At 51.2% G+C, this 17,217-nt stretch overlaps 1 protein-coding gene across 1 annotated transcript in view; it reads right to left on the bottom strand.

The window, feature by feature from the left end:
• PTPRT (protein tyrosine phosphatase receptor type T) overlaps positions 1-17,217 on the bottom strand; it is a 795,219-nt gene that overhangs the window by 28,071 nt on the left and 749,931 nt on the right. The window contains exons 26-30 of the mRNA XM_047852741.1: positions 14,747-14,901; positions 11,312-11,447; positions 9,073-9,222; positions 7,407-7,580; positions 3,663-3,794 (exon numbers count right to left, since the gene is read on the bottom strand). Of these exons, the coding sequence (XP_047708697.1) occupies positions 3,663-3,794; positions 7,407-7,580; positions 9,073-9,222; positions 11,312-11,447; positions 14,747-14,901 (747 nt within the window). The remainder of the gene's footprint in view (positions 1-3,662; positions 3,795-7,406; positions 7,581-9,072; positions 9,223-11,311; positions 11,448-14,746; positions 14,902-17,217) is intronic.

Genomic DNA, 17,217 nt, shown 5'->3' with positions numbered 1-17,217 from the left:
ATCTTTGAACTGAAGCCACTGTGGAGAAGGGAAAATATCTGTGGTTGGGGATAGCTGACTGAATGATGCAGTATAGGATTCCGAGCAGAGGCAGGCAGATTTGGCCAGCAGTGCAAGAAAATAAGTCACTAGAGATGTTTCCTCCTCTCCTCAACCTTATTTTGCTGCAACTTACAGGTAGTCCTGCCACAACCCTGCACACAAGCCCTTATGGTTGGCCTGTGGTCAAACCAGAGGATGTGGCATTCACTGGTCCTCTGATGATGCTCAGGACCTATGACAGACCCATCTGTGTTGCTGGGCTGGCCAGGAAGCTGTAGCTGTCCTGGCATGGGCATGCTGGCAGACAAATGCTGATGCCGCTTCAAAGAACCGCCCTTCCAGGTGCTGAGGGCAGCTTTTCTGCTGCTCACGCTGTGTCATTGTTTATTTTCGCAAGGCACCCAGCTGTTGCGGTGATGATATTTATATCAATAAGTGTTCTATTCATCTGTCGATTTTAGGGGATGCTTGCCAGCTGCATATGGCAGCCAACCTCATGGCCCTTCTAAACCTGATGTTTTTGCAGTTAATCAATTCTTAAAGGCTGTATCAACATCTGGGGCTGAGAAATCTTCATTCACCCAAGACACACCCTGGAAGGGGCAGTTATAGTCAATGACCTAGACCCCTGCTTCTCTACATGTCCCAAAGTGAGATTCTTTCACACTCCTCCTCCATGCCCAAGCTCTGGTTTTGCAAAAAGGGCTTCTGGAAAAGGGGGAACAGCAAACAGGCTTTCACAGGCTCTACTTCATTCATGGACTCAGTGAGCAGAGTTCAACATTTTAATTTCTCAGGCAAAGGAATAGGGTGGTGATGCCTTCTGAGTCTGGAACTCCACAGAAGTCTTTGTTTTATGGGAATCCATTTAATTTCATGGTTATCTTGGATTCCAGCCACATCTACTGATTGAGCCCCTTGGGGACTCACACACCATATTCAGTCTGTCAGGATATTTTGTTGGGTTTCCCTTCAGGAGATATCCAGAATCCACTCCACGGCTACCACTTAGGTTCAAGCTGCCATCACGTCCCTTAGCAAATACACTCTCCTTCCAAGACCATTAGTGTGTTCTCAACACAGTAGCTAGAGGGATGGTTTGTTTGTTTGTTTGTTTTTTAAAGGTCAAAGTATGTCACTCCTCTCCTCAAAACCTGTCAGTGGCTCCCTTCTTCTCTCAGAGTAAAACTCGAGTTCTTCCTAGGACCCCTAAGGGCCTCCATGACCTGGCCCTGCCATGTGTCTGTGTCACCTGCTGCTGCTGTTTCCATGTTCACTCTGTTCCAGTCACAATGGCCTCTGTGCTGTTCCTCAAATGTGCCAGGCATGTGCGCACCATAAGGTGTTGGTGTGGGTTGTCCTTTCTCCCTGCAATGCTCTTCCCATAGATGGTCACACGGCTCATTCTCTCCACCTCCTTCAAAAATACGCTTATATGTGACCTTCTCAATATAGCTTGCCTTGATCACTCTATCAATAGAGTGCCCCACACCTGCCTTCCAGTCTTCCTCTTAATTTTTTCCAAACACTCATCACCTTCTAACATATAATTGAGTACATTATAGGGACTTGGTTACATATTGTCTCCTTCACTTTAGAAGTTGCACCAGAGATGGGAATTTGTTGTTTTGCTTTCTGTGTCTTGTTCACGATGCATTCTAAGCACCTAGAATAGCTTCTGGAAGACAGCAGATACTCCACAAATATAGGTGAATGATGAGCAAATCTCTCGTGAACGTATTATGTTCACATCCCACCAGGCGCTCAATTTCATCCTGATGATCTGCTCCTCTCCCCGCCTCCCCCTGTCTTCCCTCATCTTGGTCGATGTGACCCCAGACGTCTAACTGCCTAGACTTGAGCTCCTGCCACCATCCACAACGTCTCCTTCTCATTCACCTCCCACATCCAACTGCTCCCCAAACCTGTAGATTTCCATCTGGGAACCAACTTTCACATCCAAGCCCGCCTCCTGATCACTACCTTTCTTTTCTGTACATCTGCAGAATCCGCTTCCCAGTCTCCTGGCTTCCAGGTTTCCCTCTAACTTTTTCTCCTCACTGGTCCCCAGACTCAACTTTCTATCAGGAACCAGCCACACCATGGCTTAAAATCTGCAGAATCCCTCCTCCCTGGATAGCAAATATTGTCTAACGGTGCTCCTTGGAAACCCGAGGCTTCACAAAAGCACCCAGAGTCCTGACTCTCCAAGAGACACTGGGGGGACCAGAAGACCAGTCTGGGTGGAGCTCAACTCCCACCCCAGGTGGTTTCACCACGAACATCTCTTGATCACACATGCTTGAGCAATACAGCGCTTACACAAAAGCTTTTATTCGAAGAGAGGGTTCTGTTGCTTACAAAGTAAGGGTCTGACACTATGCTGCAGGCCAAGGCTGAGATCTGAAGCCCACATGGGCAGCCCTCTGCAAGCAGGACGCTGCTACATTTTGCAGCCTCACCACCCTCTTCTGCTCCCGATAGACCCTGAGCCCCAGCTCCACTGCAACCCCAGCTGTTCTAAAGAGAAGCCACACACATTCATACTGCCTTGCCTTTGCCCCACTGTTCCCTCTGCTCCGAGTGCCTTTTCCCAGCTCGCTCAGCCCCACACACCCAAACTTCTGCTGCCTTCTTCAAGGCCAAAGTCACCTTCTTTTTGAAGTCTTCCCTCACCCTCTGGGCAGAATTAATTGCTCCCTGTTCCCGGCCAGCACAGCACTTTGCGTCTGACCTCTATTATAGCGCTGCCACACGAGGTTGGGACAATTTGCTCATCCGTCTCTGTAGCAAGACTGTGAGCTCCTGCAGGGCTGAGACCACAGCTCAGATCCATTTTATTTTATTCCCACACAAGGCCAGCACGCACACAGGAGTGCACTGAGTTTCTCTGAGTTTCTTTCAAGACAGTGAAAGGATCACTTTTCAAAAACCTGAAAGGACATTCTCACTTTTCCCACCCAGGAACGGCTCCCCTGCTATGGGGACCTGGGCTCCAGAAGCTGTCCCATGACAGGTGCTTTAGCACTCTTGGAGTCATCAGACCCCGGGGGGCTAAAGCATGAAGCCTGCCTGGACACCGGGGTCACCTGGGATGAAGCTGGGATCGTCGGGGTGGCTAGTGGGCAGAGGGTCTACAGTTCAAGCTCCAGGCTCTGTCAGTGCTGGGTGCATCTCCCAGGGGGCAGGCTGGGTGGGTGGGTGTGGCAAGGCATCAGAATATTCCGCAGGGCTGGAGACGCTCAGCAATGGGGAGGCTCTGTGAGCCTCTCAGCTCAGTGTGCTTGGTGTGATTTGGAGCAAAGCCCTAATCAGTGTGGTGGATGGAGCAGAATCTGGTTCTGCATAGGGAGGGAGGGCTGGACAAAGCCTACAAGCAGGGGGGAGTCACTGTTGGGAATGAGAGGGCTCAGGGGTGGCAGGGCCCAGGAAGAGACCTCCAGCTTCCACTGGCAGCAGGATGGGCTGGATCGGTGCTCAAAGCCAGACAGTGGCCATCAGCAGGCAGCTCGGTCGGGCAGGGGAAACACCATGCTGGCTCTCAGGCTCTCCCTCCAGCTCTTGGGCATGGCTTCCCGAATGCACCTGAGCACCTCGGGCAGTGGCTGGGCCCCTCCTACCTGGGCAGTGTCCATCTCATTCAGCATCACCACGGAGGAGCAGTTATAATCGAACACCAGCCTCCAGAAGTCTGCCACGGTGTTGGGTAGAGGGTGTTGGGTGACCACGAAGGCGGCGGGCTGCTTGTGGCTCTGACAAAGGAACGACATAGGCTTCGTAAAATACACATCCATCAGTGATGCTCTGATGGCGATGAGGCTTGGATGGCTGCCAGAGGCCCCCGAACCTGCCAAACAGATTGCACAAAACACCTACCTGTTCTGTTATCTCTGGGTGCCCAGGTGACAAAGGGGGCCTTCTCATAATGAACTCATTCTCCTCTAAACTAAGACATTTCATTAGGAAAGTGTCACTCGGCTGGGGATTATTCAAATAAATTATTTATGTTTTGGAGCTCAGCAAATAATCATCATTACAATATGAAATGAAAGATTCTGGCTGCAGATTTGCTGCTCTGCTGGCCAAAGCACCTCTTGGGACATTAGGGATATCTGTGGTCCTGTGCCCACAATGCTGGAGGAGGGGCTGGCTCAGCCCAAGGCAGAGAGCCTCCTGAAGGGGCTTCTATTGCAGGAGGCTCACTCCTGCCCCAAGGCCTGGCAGAAGATGGACACTGTGTGCTGTGAGACAATGGGCAGTGGAAGGTGCTCAGGTTTTAGGGTCAGGAAGGCCAGGGGTTCAAATCCACCATTCTTACTTGTAGGTTATTAGTCATGTATCAATCTGTCCATCTGCTCCTTCCTTCCTTCCTTCCATCCATCCATCCATCCATCCATCCATCCATCCATTCATCCATCCAGGCATCATTTGTAGAGTGCCTTTTTTTTTCTTTTTGGTGGTAAGCCCTGGCCAGTTATTAGATCTTTCCAAAGTCACGTTCTTCATTGGGAAGAGGGGAATCACAACTCCGAAGGGATACTGTCATATGGATTGAATGAGATTTGCACTTGAAAATACCAGCACCCAAGAAAAGACTGTGAGCCCACTGGCAGGGCAGAAACACAACTTGGTTCTTCATCCTTGGCCCTAATGCTGTGGCTAGCACATGAGACACCCAGTACAGGTCCAGCAAACAAATGCATACACTCAATCCCATGTTACAGATGGGGAAACTGAGGCCCCCAGAAATTAGCTTGTGATAGTCTGGGCTACATTGGAAGCTCTGACTGGGCCTCATTTATTACAGTATCTCGTGAGGGGTTTGGAAAGATTGAAGAGCTTCTCCTTTAGTGGTCTGTGAAACTGGAGATTACCCATAGCCTATGTTCTTAATAAGCTTTTTTGAGAGACAGGCCTTGTGACAGACACAGCTGTTTTCAGTAGAGTGTCCAGTCAGCAGGAAATGGGGGGGATAGAGGGGCTTGCCTGTCCAAACCAGGGGAACACCCAGGCAAAAGACCCTGCCAACCATATTACATAAAGCACCTGTCCATTCTGTTATCTCTTGATGCCCTGGACAAAAAAATGCCTAGCAACTGTGGATGTCACATAGGCACGAGGGTCCTGTCTTCCAAGGACCTTCTCCTGGTCAGTGGGATGGTCAAAGGGGGGAGTCTGGGAGGGCAGAATATTTAATTTCCCCAAAAGTGAAACTCTAGTTGCAGAGAGCAGGTCTTTGAGCCATTTCTAGACACAGAAAAGATCCTAGGTTTTAAAAGTCAAAAAACAGTATCCAGACCCTGGACTCCACCCTTCTGAGCTAGTTGACCTGGAGACAGTCATGCAAATACTCTGAGCCTCAGTATTTCATCTGGAAAATGGGGACAATAACACCCAAACACAGAATGAGTCAGGGTAAGTCCAGGGCCCGACATGGTACCTGCCCAACACTCGGTGAATGTTAGTTCTCTTTCCTTTTTCCCTGTCTCTGTGATAAATGCTCTATTAGGCCAGCATGCCTGACAAAGCCTTATCTGAAAATATGTTCAAGATCCGCGCTCCTGCTGGGTTTCAGGGATCAGCCGGCAATCCATTTCATGGATAACATCATCCTTTACCAGGGGAAACATTAAAAATTAACCCAGAGGACTTCATATTTTTCTGCTAGGAGCAAAGCTGCTATGGTTACCAGATAATGCACAGACTGAACTGGAATACAGATAAGGACTTTTTTTTTTTTTTTTAAGAAAGGCAAAGGCCCAGTGATGGCTCACAGGAGAAATGCCCTGTGGACAAAGAGAACATAATCAGCATCAGAGCTTGGCAGAAGACATTTGGCTCCAGGCAGCATCTAACCTACTAAGTAGAGGCCAGAAACATGTTTGATCCTTGCATAGATGAGGAAGCCAGTGGGGAGGGAGTTGGGACAAATGGGAGAAAAGCAATGGGGAACCTGGAAGTGTGAGTATACCCGCAGGCCCCTTCTCTTGCCACATGCGTGCACACACATGCATGCACACATACACATACGTGCACACATTGACCTTAGAGAGCTCTAAGGTAAAGGCCAGAGGTACTCCCTCCATCTTTAGCTATTTGATCTGACCAGGACAATGCTCCCTGCATCTGGACCCATAGCCAGGGTCTTCATGGAGGACTTGGGCACCCTGTGGGCCAAGGTCAGGGCAAGCCCTGACAGAGCTGATAAGCATTGACCTCCCATCACCTGCCTCCAACACTGACAGCCCTTGGGGAGAGTTTTAGGAGGGTCAGAGGTCAGAAGAGGAGTTGGCTTTGACCCGAGGACAGAGCACCCCACATCCTTGCCTGTTCCGGGTGAGACGGGAAGTCCACGTGGGCTGGATGGATGTAACCATGGACATGGGTTGGGGGTGGGGGCGGAATCTGAAGGGCTTATCCCCAATCAGGCAATGGTATTCTTGGTCCTGAGCCTCGGGATGTCTGTGTCCTAGTGGATTGCACAAACTGTGGGGAGGCCCAAGGAATGAATTCCAGGGTCTGAGTCCTGGCTTCTGGCTCTGCCAGTAGCTTTTGGGTGACCTTGAGCAAGTCTCTTCCTCTTTCTGGCCTCACTGTCCTTTGCTTAAAAGTACAAGGATGAGACCAGATAATCCATGGCTCATTCCTGCTGCAAATATCTCTACATCCAGGAGGTGGAGGAATGATCAGTGGAAGTAGCTGAAGGACCCAGGAGGAAAGCATATGAGTCAGGAACATGGACATGACCTTCTAATTAGGGTCATGACTCCTAAACAAGGTCAGGGTAGGAGTGCCCTTCTTAGATTTGCTGCCGAGAAAGCAGAAGAAAGTGCCTCTGATAGAACAGTCAGAAACATGGCCCATGCCCTTTGCTAAACCCATCACTTGTCCAGTTACTGAGCACCTACCATCTGCCAGCCTCATTCTTGCCTCTGCACATGAGTTCTGGGAGCCTGCCTGGGAGTTCCCCAAGGGCAGAACCTATGTCTGCACCATCCTGCATTCCCAAAGCTCAGGCCAGGGCCTGGCATAGAGAATGTTTCCTGAACTAAACTTAAGGCTGAGAGTTAGCTCTATGGGCAGCAGGAGGGTGTACTGGGAAGGCTTGTGCTGTGCCGTCATGGACCGATTTTATGCTTTTGGTCTATTCTTGACAGGAGTATGGGAGCAAAGAGCCAAGCACATGGCTTGTATATAGGTTTGGACCAGAGCCTTCAGGGGGAGCAAAGGTCCTTGTGGCCAGGAAGAGCAGAAGCAAAGAGAGGCTGGTTGGGGGTGGTGGTGTGGGGTGTCAGTGCCCTGGGCTCCAGCCATCTCCACCTTGAAGAAATTTCCCAGTGAGTGCCAGCCAGGGCTCAGCTTACGTCCATCAGTGCGGCATTGACGTAGTTGCTGGGTTCCCCATCCACCGAGATAAGGAAGGGCAGGCAGCGGTCCAGAGGCAGGACATCCATGCTCCGGTTCTTATCGTGGTTCCGGGGCAGGAGCCCGATGCTGCAGTCCTCGGGCCGGACGCGGGGAGTCACGATGTTGAGGGTCTGTAAGGCGCAAAGACAGATAGGTAGGCATTACTCAGGTGGTAGCCCCAAACAGAGGAGATAGCAAGGTTCAAAGCCAGCCTACCCCACCCTATCTGCATCCTGAAAGTTTGGCCCTCCGGTCCCTCCCCAGGACTTGTTCCTCTCCCATGTGATGTTCTGCCATCTCCCGTTAGCTGCTCCATGCAGGCTGAGAGCCCCTACCAGGGCTGTGAGACACCCCTATGATGCCAAGTATGTACAGACTGCATGCCCACACACAGAGCAGACACAGGCTCCCAACACCTGCCAACCATTTGAGCTAAGCTGCTCAGCTCTGTGAAGGGTGGGCGAGCCAGGAGGTCAGGGGGTAGGGGTGGGGGTGGGGAATCCCCCATGCATCCCTTGAAGTGCCAAGGAAGGAGGGAAAGGATTTCACCAATGCTCCTCTTAGAGAAAGCTGTTTTCAGAATGGAAGGGTGTCTGGATGAGCTTCCCAGGATAGGTGAGAGACCCCCAGGAAGCAAACTCTAGGAGTCTGGAAAATTTCAGGGTTGTGTCGTGCAGAGTGAGTCTTGCAAGTGTGGGGCCACAGCTGAATTGCCCAGCCAGGAGACCAGATGTTCTGTGCGCCCACGAGTGGGCTGTGGCCTCTGTCTTTCCCCTACTCAGTACTTGGTCTCCCCTCCCAATCAGTAAAGCTTCTGCTTGAGGGAGCATGGGGGCACTGGCCTGGCTGGGGTATATACCCATGGAACCAGGGGCTGGGTACTTTCCCCTCAATTCCTGGAGCTTCCTTGCTTCCCACTACCTGGTTCTCAGCACCTGTTGCCTAGGTAAGACCCTGGCACTGACCTCAGGACAAAGGGCTGGCCTCTTGGCCTACTCAGTGACTCACATCAAGGCCTCCACACCAAGGTGGCCACCATTCTGGCTACCTGGGTTACAAAGTACAGATGTGCTATGTCTGAGCTGAGCTCTGGGATGGTGCTTCCCAAAGTTCAATATGCAGATAAGTCACCCAGAGATCTTGTTAAACTCTACGTTCTTGTTCAGTAGCTGTGGGTGGGACCCAAGATACCACATTCCTGATGAACTCCCGGGTAAAGTTGATGGTGCTGGTCTCCAGACCCAACTCTGAGTAGTGAGGCTCTAGGACAGACACACTCCAATTGCACAGAAATGGTAAGAAAAAACCCGAGTCCCTCCAGGGACGGCAGAGCATGAAACTCACACCTGTGTTTATAAACCTGTCTCCACCCACAACTAGGATTGGACTAGAACAAAGTTAGTTCAAAAACATATGCAGAGTTAAAACAAGCGTTAGCAGTCACCAAGTGACTGGTTAACAGTTGCTCGTGGCTGTGTATTGTATGTGCAAGAATTCATTCTGCAGCTGTCTGGAGCTGCAGACACTGGAAACACCAGACTCATCAGTTCTCATGAGGAAAACCCCATGAACGTGCTCAGTGCTGAAGTTGGCTGGGTCCCTGAGCCTGGGATTTGCTCATACCTGAAATTCGTCTTTGATTTGGCTGGAGTTGGTCTGGGGGTCCAGCCTGCTGATGTTGTAATAGAGAGAGCGGAACTCACACACGGGGATGGCGGTATTGCCGCAGAGGCATGCTTCCAGGATGGCATCGTGCACAAACACGTACTGCTCCTGCCCAGCCAAGAAGAGAAGAGACAGGGTGCCGGGTAAGGACAGTGGCCTGGGAATTTGTGGTCCAAACTGAATCCCACGGCTGTGAAGTAGGGGCAGGATTCAGACTGCAGAATCACTGCTTCCTATCTGAAAACCTGAAGGACCAACTCTCCATGTTTCTCAGTGACCACCTGAGCAATGGTGAGTTTTGTCCCCAGCGTAAGACTGAGCTGTGTAGACATTGAGGAAAGTAAGAAACTTCTGAATGTGCTGCAGTAGGGCTCTTGGTACCTGCCTGTGTCCCCTGAGCTTTCACCTTTACTTTGAAGCCTACGTACTGCAAGCACGTGAGATTCATGCCGAGGGATTTCCTCTAGTCCCAGGAGCACACCTGGGCTGGGTGCAGGGCGAGCCAGCATGGCTGAAGAGCCAATGCTCTGGAAAGGAGCCCTCAAGCAGTGCCAGCTGGAGAGCTGGGGCATAAATACCTAAGTTTCCTTCTCTCTCAGGTAGGAGATTTGGAAGGGAACATTTCCTACGGCCTCAGAGCTCCCAGTAGGCTTGGCCTCCAGTTGTTCACAGGGTTAATTAAACACCTTTACAAAAGACCTTAACGCTTTCATAAAGCTTAGTGTCCTTTCCTTCTCTTTGCTTTCCAACTGGTGAGCCTTGGGATCACCTCTCAAATAAATCACTTGCCCTCAACTCCCTGTCTCAGGGTCTGCTCCTGCGCCCTGTGCCCCTTGGCCATCTCTGTTCTTTGCACCTGCTGTTCTCTTCTCCCTGAACCCCATTCCCCCTTTTCTATGGCCCCTATGCTTCATCCCCTCTGGACAGTCTTCTGCACACCCACCAGGTGGAAGCTGTTGCTGTTGTTGCTCCCAGGCCCTTAACAAACATTGAGTGCTCTCTTGCAGAACTTGGCCCTACATAAAACACTTATCCCGATGCATCACGATGATCTATTTGAATGTCTGTCTCCCCCACCAGACAGCAGGGGCCATGTGCCTGATGCCAGCCAGCAAGGCTGTCTTCCGCAAGCATGAACCTGGGAACAGATAAAGCAGCCTCTTGGCTTTACTGCAGCCTCACCAAGAAGTCCAGACACTAGCCTGTGGGAGTTAGCTCAGACCCCACAGCAGGGGCCTATGTTTTTAAGTGCCGGATTCTCTGCAGGGCCGGCAGTGACTGGCCATGCCCAAAGCCAAAACTTCCCTTTGCAAGATTGGTGATGGACATAGCTTCTTATCTGCCTTAGCTGACTGCCTGGGCACCCACAGCCTTCCCTAGAATCAGATGATGGGCTTTTATAATAACCAGCCATGGCTCTGAGGAGTAGGGTAGGCAGAAAAGACTGCCTAACAAGAGAGCATGGTTCAGGGGAAAGTGCTTGAGCCTTGGAGTCACACGGACCCAGCTTCTCAGTTTCTTTCTTTATGAAATGGGGATACCAGTAGGAGCTGCCTGGCAGGCTTGGTGTGAGTAGGAACAATACCCTGAATACAAAGGGCCCATCATGATGCTTGGCACATGGTAGATAGATGCTCAACACTAAAGATGGACTCCTCTCATTTCCCACGGGGCTTGGGCTCTTGACCTGAACAGAGGGGGGCTTGAAGGTCTGCTTTCCCCCTGAAGGCAAGGGCTATATGTTATCTCTCTTGGAATCCCTGGAACCCAGCCCAATTATTCAATAATTTTGTTGGTTAAGCCATTCTTGCGGGGACTGAAGCAATGCTTGGCACACAGCAGGCATTCCGCAAATGCCAATCCTTCCCTCTCTCTCTTCTTCCCCCAATGCAAGTAAACCATTCGAAGAATCCTTAGAAGTTCCCATTAAGCCCCTGCTCAGATACCCTCAGCACTGGGGAACTCCTTACCTTTCCTCATTGGAGGATGTCATTGCACCGAGGGGCCTCAGGGTGGGCAGTGGTGTCCTGGCTTCTACTGTGGTCTCCTCGCAGTCAGCCATGTATCCCCTTCCTCCATTTCTCCCGCCCCTGGGTCTCTTTCTCTAGGATGCCTTCACCCATGGGTGAGTGTTCTACCCTGCTTCTCCTTGGCCAGGGCTGCAGCTGGCTGGCCAGCTTGGTGCCCCAGGACTCACCTCTGTCTGCACCAGGTTGACCCTCTGGGCCCGGAGCTCACGCACACAGTTGAAGATGTCCACTACCCCTTCGTTCTCGGCCATGTCGAGCATGGTGTCGATAGCGATGAAGCAGCCGGTCCTCCCAGCCCCAGCGCTGGCAGAGAGGACAGTGTCTATGTTAGGGACCTTGGGACAGGACCAGCCCTGGGGAGGCCCCCCGCCCCCATTCAGCCCTGTCCCGAGGCATGCTGTAGAGGTCAGACATAAAAGCCTGAATCCCAGCACTGCGGGGAGACTCAGAGCAAGCAAGTGAACTTAGAGTCTCAGCTCTCTTCTGTAAAATGGGAGAGCAATGCTTGCCTTTGGGGCTGTTTTATCAAAACCTGCTTATATTTGTTGTACTCATTAGCAAGCACTTATTTCATGCTTACAAAGTGCCAGAAATTGTTCGAAGTGTGTTACAAATGTTACCTATTAACTCCCTTGTGAGGTTGTTTTCTTACCCCATTTACAGGTGAGAAAAGCAAGGCATGGAGGGCTGACCTTACTCAAGGTCACACAGCTGGCGTGCAGTGGAGGTGGGACTTTTTATCCCAGCAATCTAGCTCCAGGGCCTGTGTTCTTATACGTTCTTAGTAACAGCACGAAATGCACGCTTCAACAACACGTATGTCTGCCGTTGCCTCATCTGGTGGGTGCAGCCAATCCGTCTGTATCATGCAAGGCATGGTGCCTGGCACACTGGAGATGCCTAATAAACATGTCTTCCCTACCCCCCGTCCCCCTTCTGTTCCACTTTTTCCCTTCGTCAGCAAACAGGTTGACAGATGGCAGCAAGGACGGAGAGACGAGGGAGCAGAGGAAAGGGGAGAAGGCAGAAACCGGATCCTCTGAGCTGGCTCAAAGGCACAGAGTGAGTCCCAAGTCCCATGTCACAAGCCCGGGGCTTGGCTCTGCTTGCACCTGTTTGCCAGAAACATGATCCAGGAGCATCCTTAAACTGGAGCAGGTGATGGCTCCAAGACCCTGGTCTGGTATATATGCTCTGATTCTGATTCATACTCCATTCTGATCACTGGTGTTTCCTTCAGGAAAATCTCAGACCAAGTACAAAATAGCAGAAGAACTCAGCACGACCCCCATGGACCACGGCATGGGTCCCAGACCAGCACTGGTTCTGGTCAGGGCACTGAATCAGAGACAAACAGAACATTGACCTTGAATGCACGCAGTTTAGGAAGTGAAGGCCAGACCACCAAGGAGGCCCATGTTGGCTGCGTTTTCACATCTTGCTTCCCCTGGGGAAACCAGGGCTGGGGCAGGAAGGAGAGCAATGCTGGCCGACCGTAAGTCCAGGCAGGACAGGCCCGAGGGGACTGTCACCCACAATGATCTGGAAAACAAACCCCTGGGAAGCACTCTTTGTTCTTAGTAAAATTGCATGGTTTAAACTGAGTTAAATTTGACTTGTATTTGTACCCTTACACCTCCGGTCCAGATCCCTCAGAAGGGACTCGGTGGGCTGGACACCAGGGGCTAGGAGGCAGCACGAAGAGGCACTCATCCGTGTTTTCCTGACATCTCCTCCTCAGCCTGTTTTAGGGGACACAACCAGGATCCACCTTGGATCCCCCACCAGTGAGCAAGCTGCCTGGTGCCCGCGAGCCTCACATGTACAACGTGCCTCCTTGCAGTGTTCTCCTGAGCACCTGAGCTGTATTTATTTCTGCCTCACATAGCAACTGAGCTCATGATGTTTGGGGCCAGACCCCTGGAATCAAATCCTGGCTCAACTACTTACGAGCCGTGTGACGTTGGGTAAATGACTTAACCTCTCTGGGCTTCCATAACCTCAACCATAACACGAGGCTGATAATAATAAATAAGCCCACCATGTAGCATTAATTAATAGCACAGTACGTGTGAGTTGCATGACATTATGCTGAAAAAGCACAATGCATGGAAACTGCTTAGCCCTATGCCTGGGTACCTAGCAATTTCCCAATAAATGGTTGCTTGCTACTCACATTCAACAAATATTTATTGAGCACCTTGTATGCACTAGGTGCTGGGATTGGGAGTGGGGCTGATATTAGAAGCAGAGAACGGTGGTATTTTATATGTGCTTACTACATGGCAGGACTACTCTTAGGCACCTCATTTTGTTACCCAACACATTTAATCTTCAGAATAGACCCAGGAGTGGGGACCACTGTGCCTGGCGCATAAGGCTGACTTATTATGGGGGTAAGACCTAGAGCCATCATGTAAGGAGAGCCTGATGAATGTTTGCCATTGTTTTCCTTCCTCCCTATCCCTGCTCTGGCTGCTCTCTGGGGCACAGGACTGGGCGGGGAGTGAACATTCTCCCGTCCTTGAACTGTCATGTGGTGTAAAGCAGACCATGTATGCCAAATGCCTGGAGAGCCCAGAGGTGATGATGAGTATTCTCTCCTAACCCTCAGCGACCTCATCTGTGAAATGGGCTGGCTAATTCACACCTGCTTGTGGTGGGGGAGGGTAAATGGATGCTAAGTGAGAAGGGGCTGGCTCCCTGATGCTTGCAGTTTGTGGAGACCCTCCTTGGCTTGACTCAGCACCTCGACTGAGGTGGACACCACCAGGGCAAGGGTAAGATAACTTAACATGCAACTAAGAACACGCAGTGTCTGAAAAGCGGGGCTGGGCCCAGGGTCACATTGGAAAACGGAGGCACTGGGAGGAAGGAGTGTGCAGGCCAGCTGGCCTTCGGGTCTGGTCCAATTCTTAACGCCCTTGACATGACACTTCATCTCCATTTAGGAGGATTGGAAGATGTGCCAGTCATTCCCAGGGGACTTTCTAGGTCAGAGCTGAAAATATCTCTTTTCCATAATAAGGTGAAGCCTGGCGCTGTCCATTTACTCTCTATTAAGGACCCTGCAGGCCAGCAATTGATTTTTAAAATACAAGAACTGAAGAGAAGTGGGCTTCCACTGAGGCGCCCTGACGCCACGGCAAGGAGCTGAGGGCGAGCATCTGCGGCCATGGCTGTGAACTCCCGGCTCTGCCGTTTCACCCCTGTGGGCCCCGAGCAAAGTGTCCACCTTCTCAGTACCTCGGTATTTCTCATCTGTAAAATGGGATGGATGATAACGCCCACCCCTCCAGGCCGCGTGAGAAGTTGTGCAAAGTGCACATGGGGCAGAGGCTGTCGGTGCAAGGCCACGTCCCCAGGTGGCTTTACTATTTCAGGGCAACAGTAATGATACCAACTGGTACTGCTACTATTACTTTGTTATCAATATTGTCGTCGTCATCAGCCCTTGGGGCTGGGGCTGGGCTTGGGGACACAGGGCAGGGCAGTCTGGAAGGCGAAGAATAAAGGCCACTGGAAAAACAGTGTCTCTCTCCGCGAGAGCAAGGCTGCAGAAGCAGAAGCAGCCTTGTTTAGAGCTGGAGGACTTCACTTACCTACAGTGGACCACTATGGGCCCCGCCTCGGGGGGGTTGAGGAACTTCACTTGGCGCACAAAGCCCAGGAGGCCGGTGGCATAGCAGGGGACGCCGTGGTCAGGCCAGCTGGTGAAGTGGAAGAGGCGGAGTTCCCGGATCTCATGGTAGCCTTTCTGAGGAGAGAATGCGCCTCTGTTCCTCCAGCTGCTGCACCCACATGCCCCCTCCTGCCCCAAGCACCCGTGGGGAACACAGTTGCTGCACCGAGGAACCAGCCTCCCTGCCATCAGGGAGGACAGGACCCTACCAGCGTGAGCAGGGGTTGCCACACAGAGTGACTTCTGTCATCTGTTGCGCCTGGGGGCCATGGAAGTAGGTAATGTAGAGGTGGTGGCTTTGCTGCAGGACTTCTCAGAGACTTTCGTGGGCTCATGTACACTCTGCATCCCCAAGGGAGTGTTACAGCCTCCCACAGCGTTTGTCCAAGGGACCCTCTTTTGACAAAGTGTCATGGGTCTTCTATTCAGCAGAACAGAGTCAGAGAAAGGTTGGCCTTAAACAACAAGTTCAAGTCCTTGCCAGTACACTATATGGCTTTTTCTGTGACTGGGGTCTGTGTCCCTCAGTTCTCCAGTCCTATCATTGACTCCATGGCTTTTAAGTTTAAAAAAACGTGTCAGACTTCTTTAGTTATGAGATTCTTATTTAGAATGGTAAGATAGGAAACAAATAAAAGCTAGAGCTCCTCTGACAGACGGGGGCCTGGGCCTCCAGTTTCTTCCCCTCTCACCGCTCCTTACAGACACCCTCCGGGCTAAGGGCACTGCTCTGACCAGTCTCTGGTCAGGTGTCACCTGGAGCCTGAGCTTAGGCAGTGTCCTTGCCCACTCTTTCTTACCTTGCAATCTCCCGCAGGTGTGCAGGGAACACTGAATAGGAAGAGTGTTCATTCCTTCAGTTAAAGAATATTCACTGAGGTTATCTGTGCCTCGTGTTAGGCACTGCGAAGGCAGAAATAAAAGCTATGGCCCCCGTCCCTGGAACAGCTCATGGTCTAGCTGGGGAGGCAGACCCCTAAGTGGATAATTCTACTGAAGTATTTAAAGGAGTGTCAGGTAACCCCATCTGGGGAAGGAGAAATCAGAGAGGGCTTCCTAAAGGATGTGATGCATGGCCTGAGTCTTGAGACACAATAATAGCTAACATTTATTATTTTTTAATTATTTATTTTTTAATTTATTATTTTATTTTTTATTATTTTATAATTTTTTAAAGAAGTCTTTTTTAAAGATTTAAAATTTTTTTCAATGTTTATTTTTGGGAGAGAGCGAGAGCAAGCAAGCATATGTGTGTGAGTGGGAGAGAGGCATAGAGAGAGGCAGAGAATCCAAAGCAGGCTCCATGCTATCAGCACAAAGCCTGATGTGGAGATTGAACTCATGAACCACAAGATCTTGACCTGAGCTGAAGTTGGACGCTCAACCGACTGAGCCACCCAGGTGCCCCTATAGCTAATACTTATTAAACACAGACTCCATGCCTGTTACTCTTCTGAACATTTCAATGTATTAACTCATTTAATCCTCAGACCAGTCCTTATGTTGTTATCTCTGTTTTGTGGATGAGGAAATTGAGGCTAAGCAAGGTTACGTAACATAACTAGGTCACACAACTAGTAAGTTGTAACCCAGTCTGGACCCTGGCTGATGGACTTCGCATCTGCACTCCTAATCACTGTAAGACACTGATGTCCGAGTACTGCCCAGCGGAACAGATGGCGGGATTCCGTGGGAGACCGGCAGCCGGGGCATCCATGTGGGGACAGGGCTTACTTAGCACAGCTCGTGCACAGAATCACAAACGGGGCACCCCCAGAGGAAAGTAGAAGACGGGGCACGTGCTGGATCCCAGGAGGCCTTGTATCCCACACTGAGTCTTTACTGGGGAGCTCTGGGGAGGCTGCAGGGATGGGTGCACAGAAGGGGAAGCGCGTCATCAGACTTGCATTTTTAGGAGGACTATGCAGGCTGCTATGTGAAGCAGGGATCTGAGCGGGTGTGTTGGGGGGCAGTGCAGAGGGCGCTGACAGTGCCCTTCAGGTCCCCTTTCCTGGGCCAGAAACCCCATCCCCAGCTCCTCTGAGTCTTGGCTGATGCCCACAGCCACTTCCTCCTTCAGAGAATTGCTCAGCCAACCAGGAGCCACTTCCCCTGGGGGTGGGGGTGGGCAGCTGGCCTTCAGTGGCTGGAGAACAGCAGAGTGGGCAGCTGACTTGCTGAGACTGCCCAGGACTGAGCAGTTTCCCGGGACATGGGACTTTTGGTGCTAAAGCCAGGATGGCCCTGGGCACACCGGGACGTTGGGTTACCCTAATGGAGGAACAGAAGATCCCTTTGCCTTGAGACGGATTACCTGTCTCTAGAGCTCCCATGGGATCTGGCTGATGCTGGTCTCAGGCTGAAAGCATTCCCTTGCTTGGCTCCTTCCCC

The sequence above is a fragment of the Prionailurus viverrinus genome, chromosome A3 (assembly GCF_022837055.1).
Source record: "Prionailurus viverrinus isolate Anna chromosome A3, UM_Priviv_1.0, whole genome shotgun sequence".
NCBI lineage: Eukaryota > Metazoa > Chordata > Mammalia > Carnivora > Felidae > Prionailurus > Prionailurus viverrinus.
The sequence above is the reverse complement of the archived record's forward strand: the minus strand, read 5'-3'. Positions and strand labels throughout refer to the sequence as shown.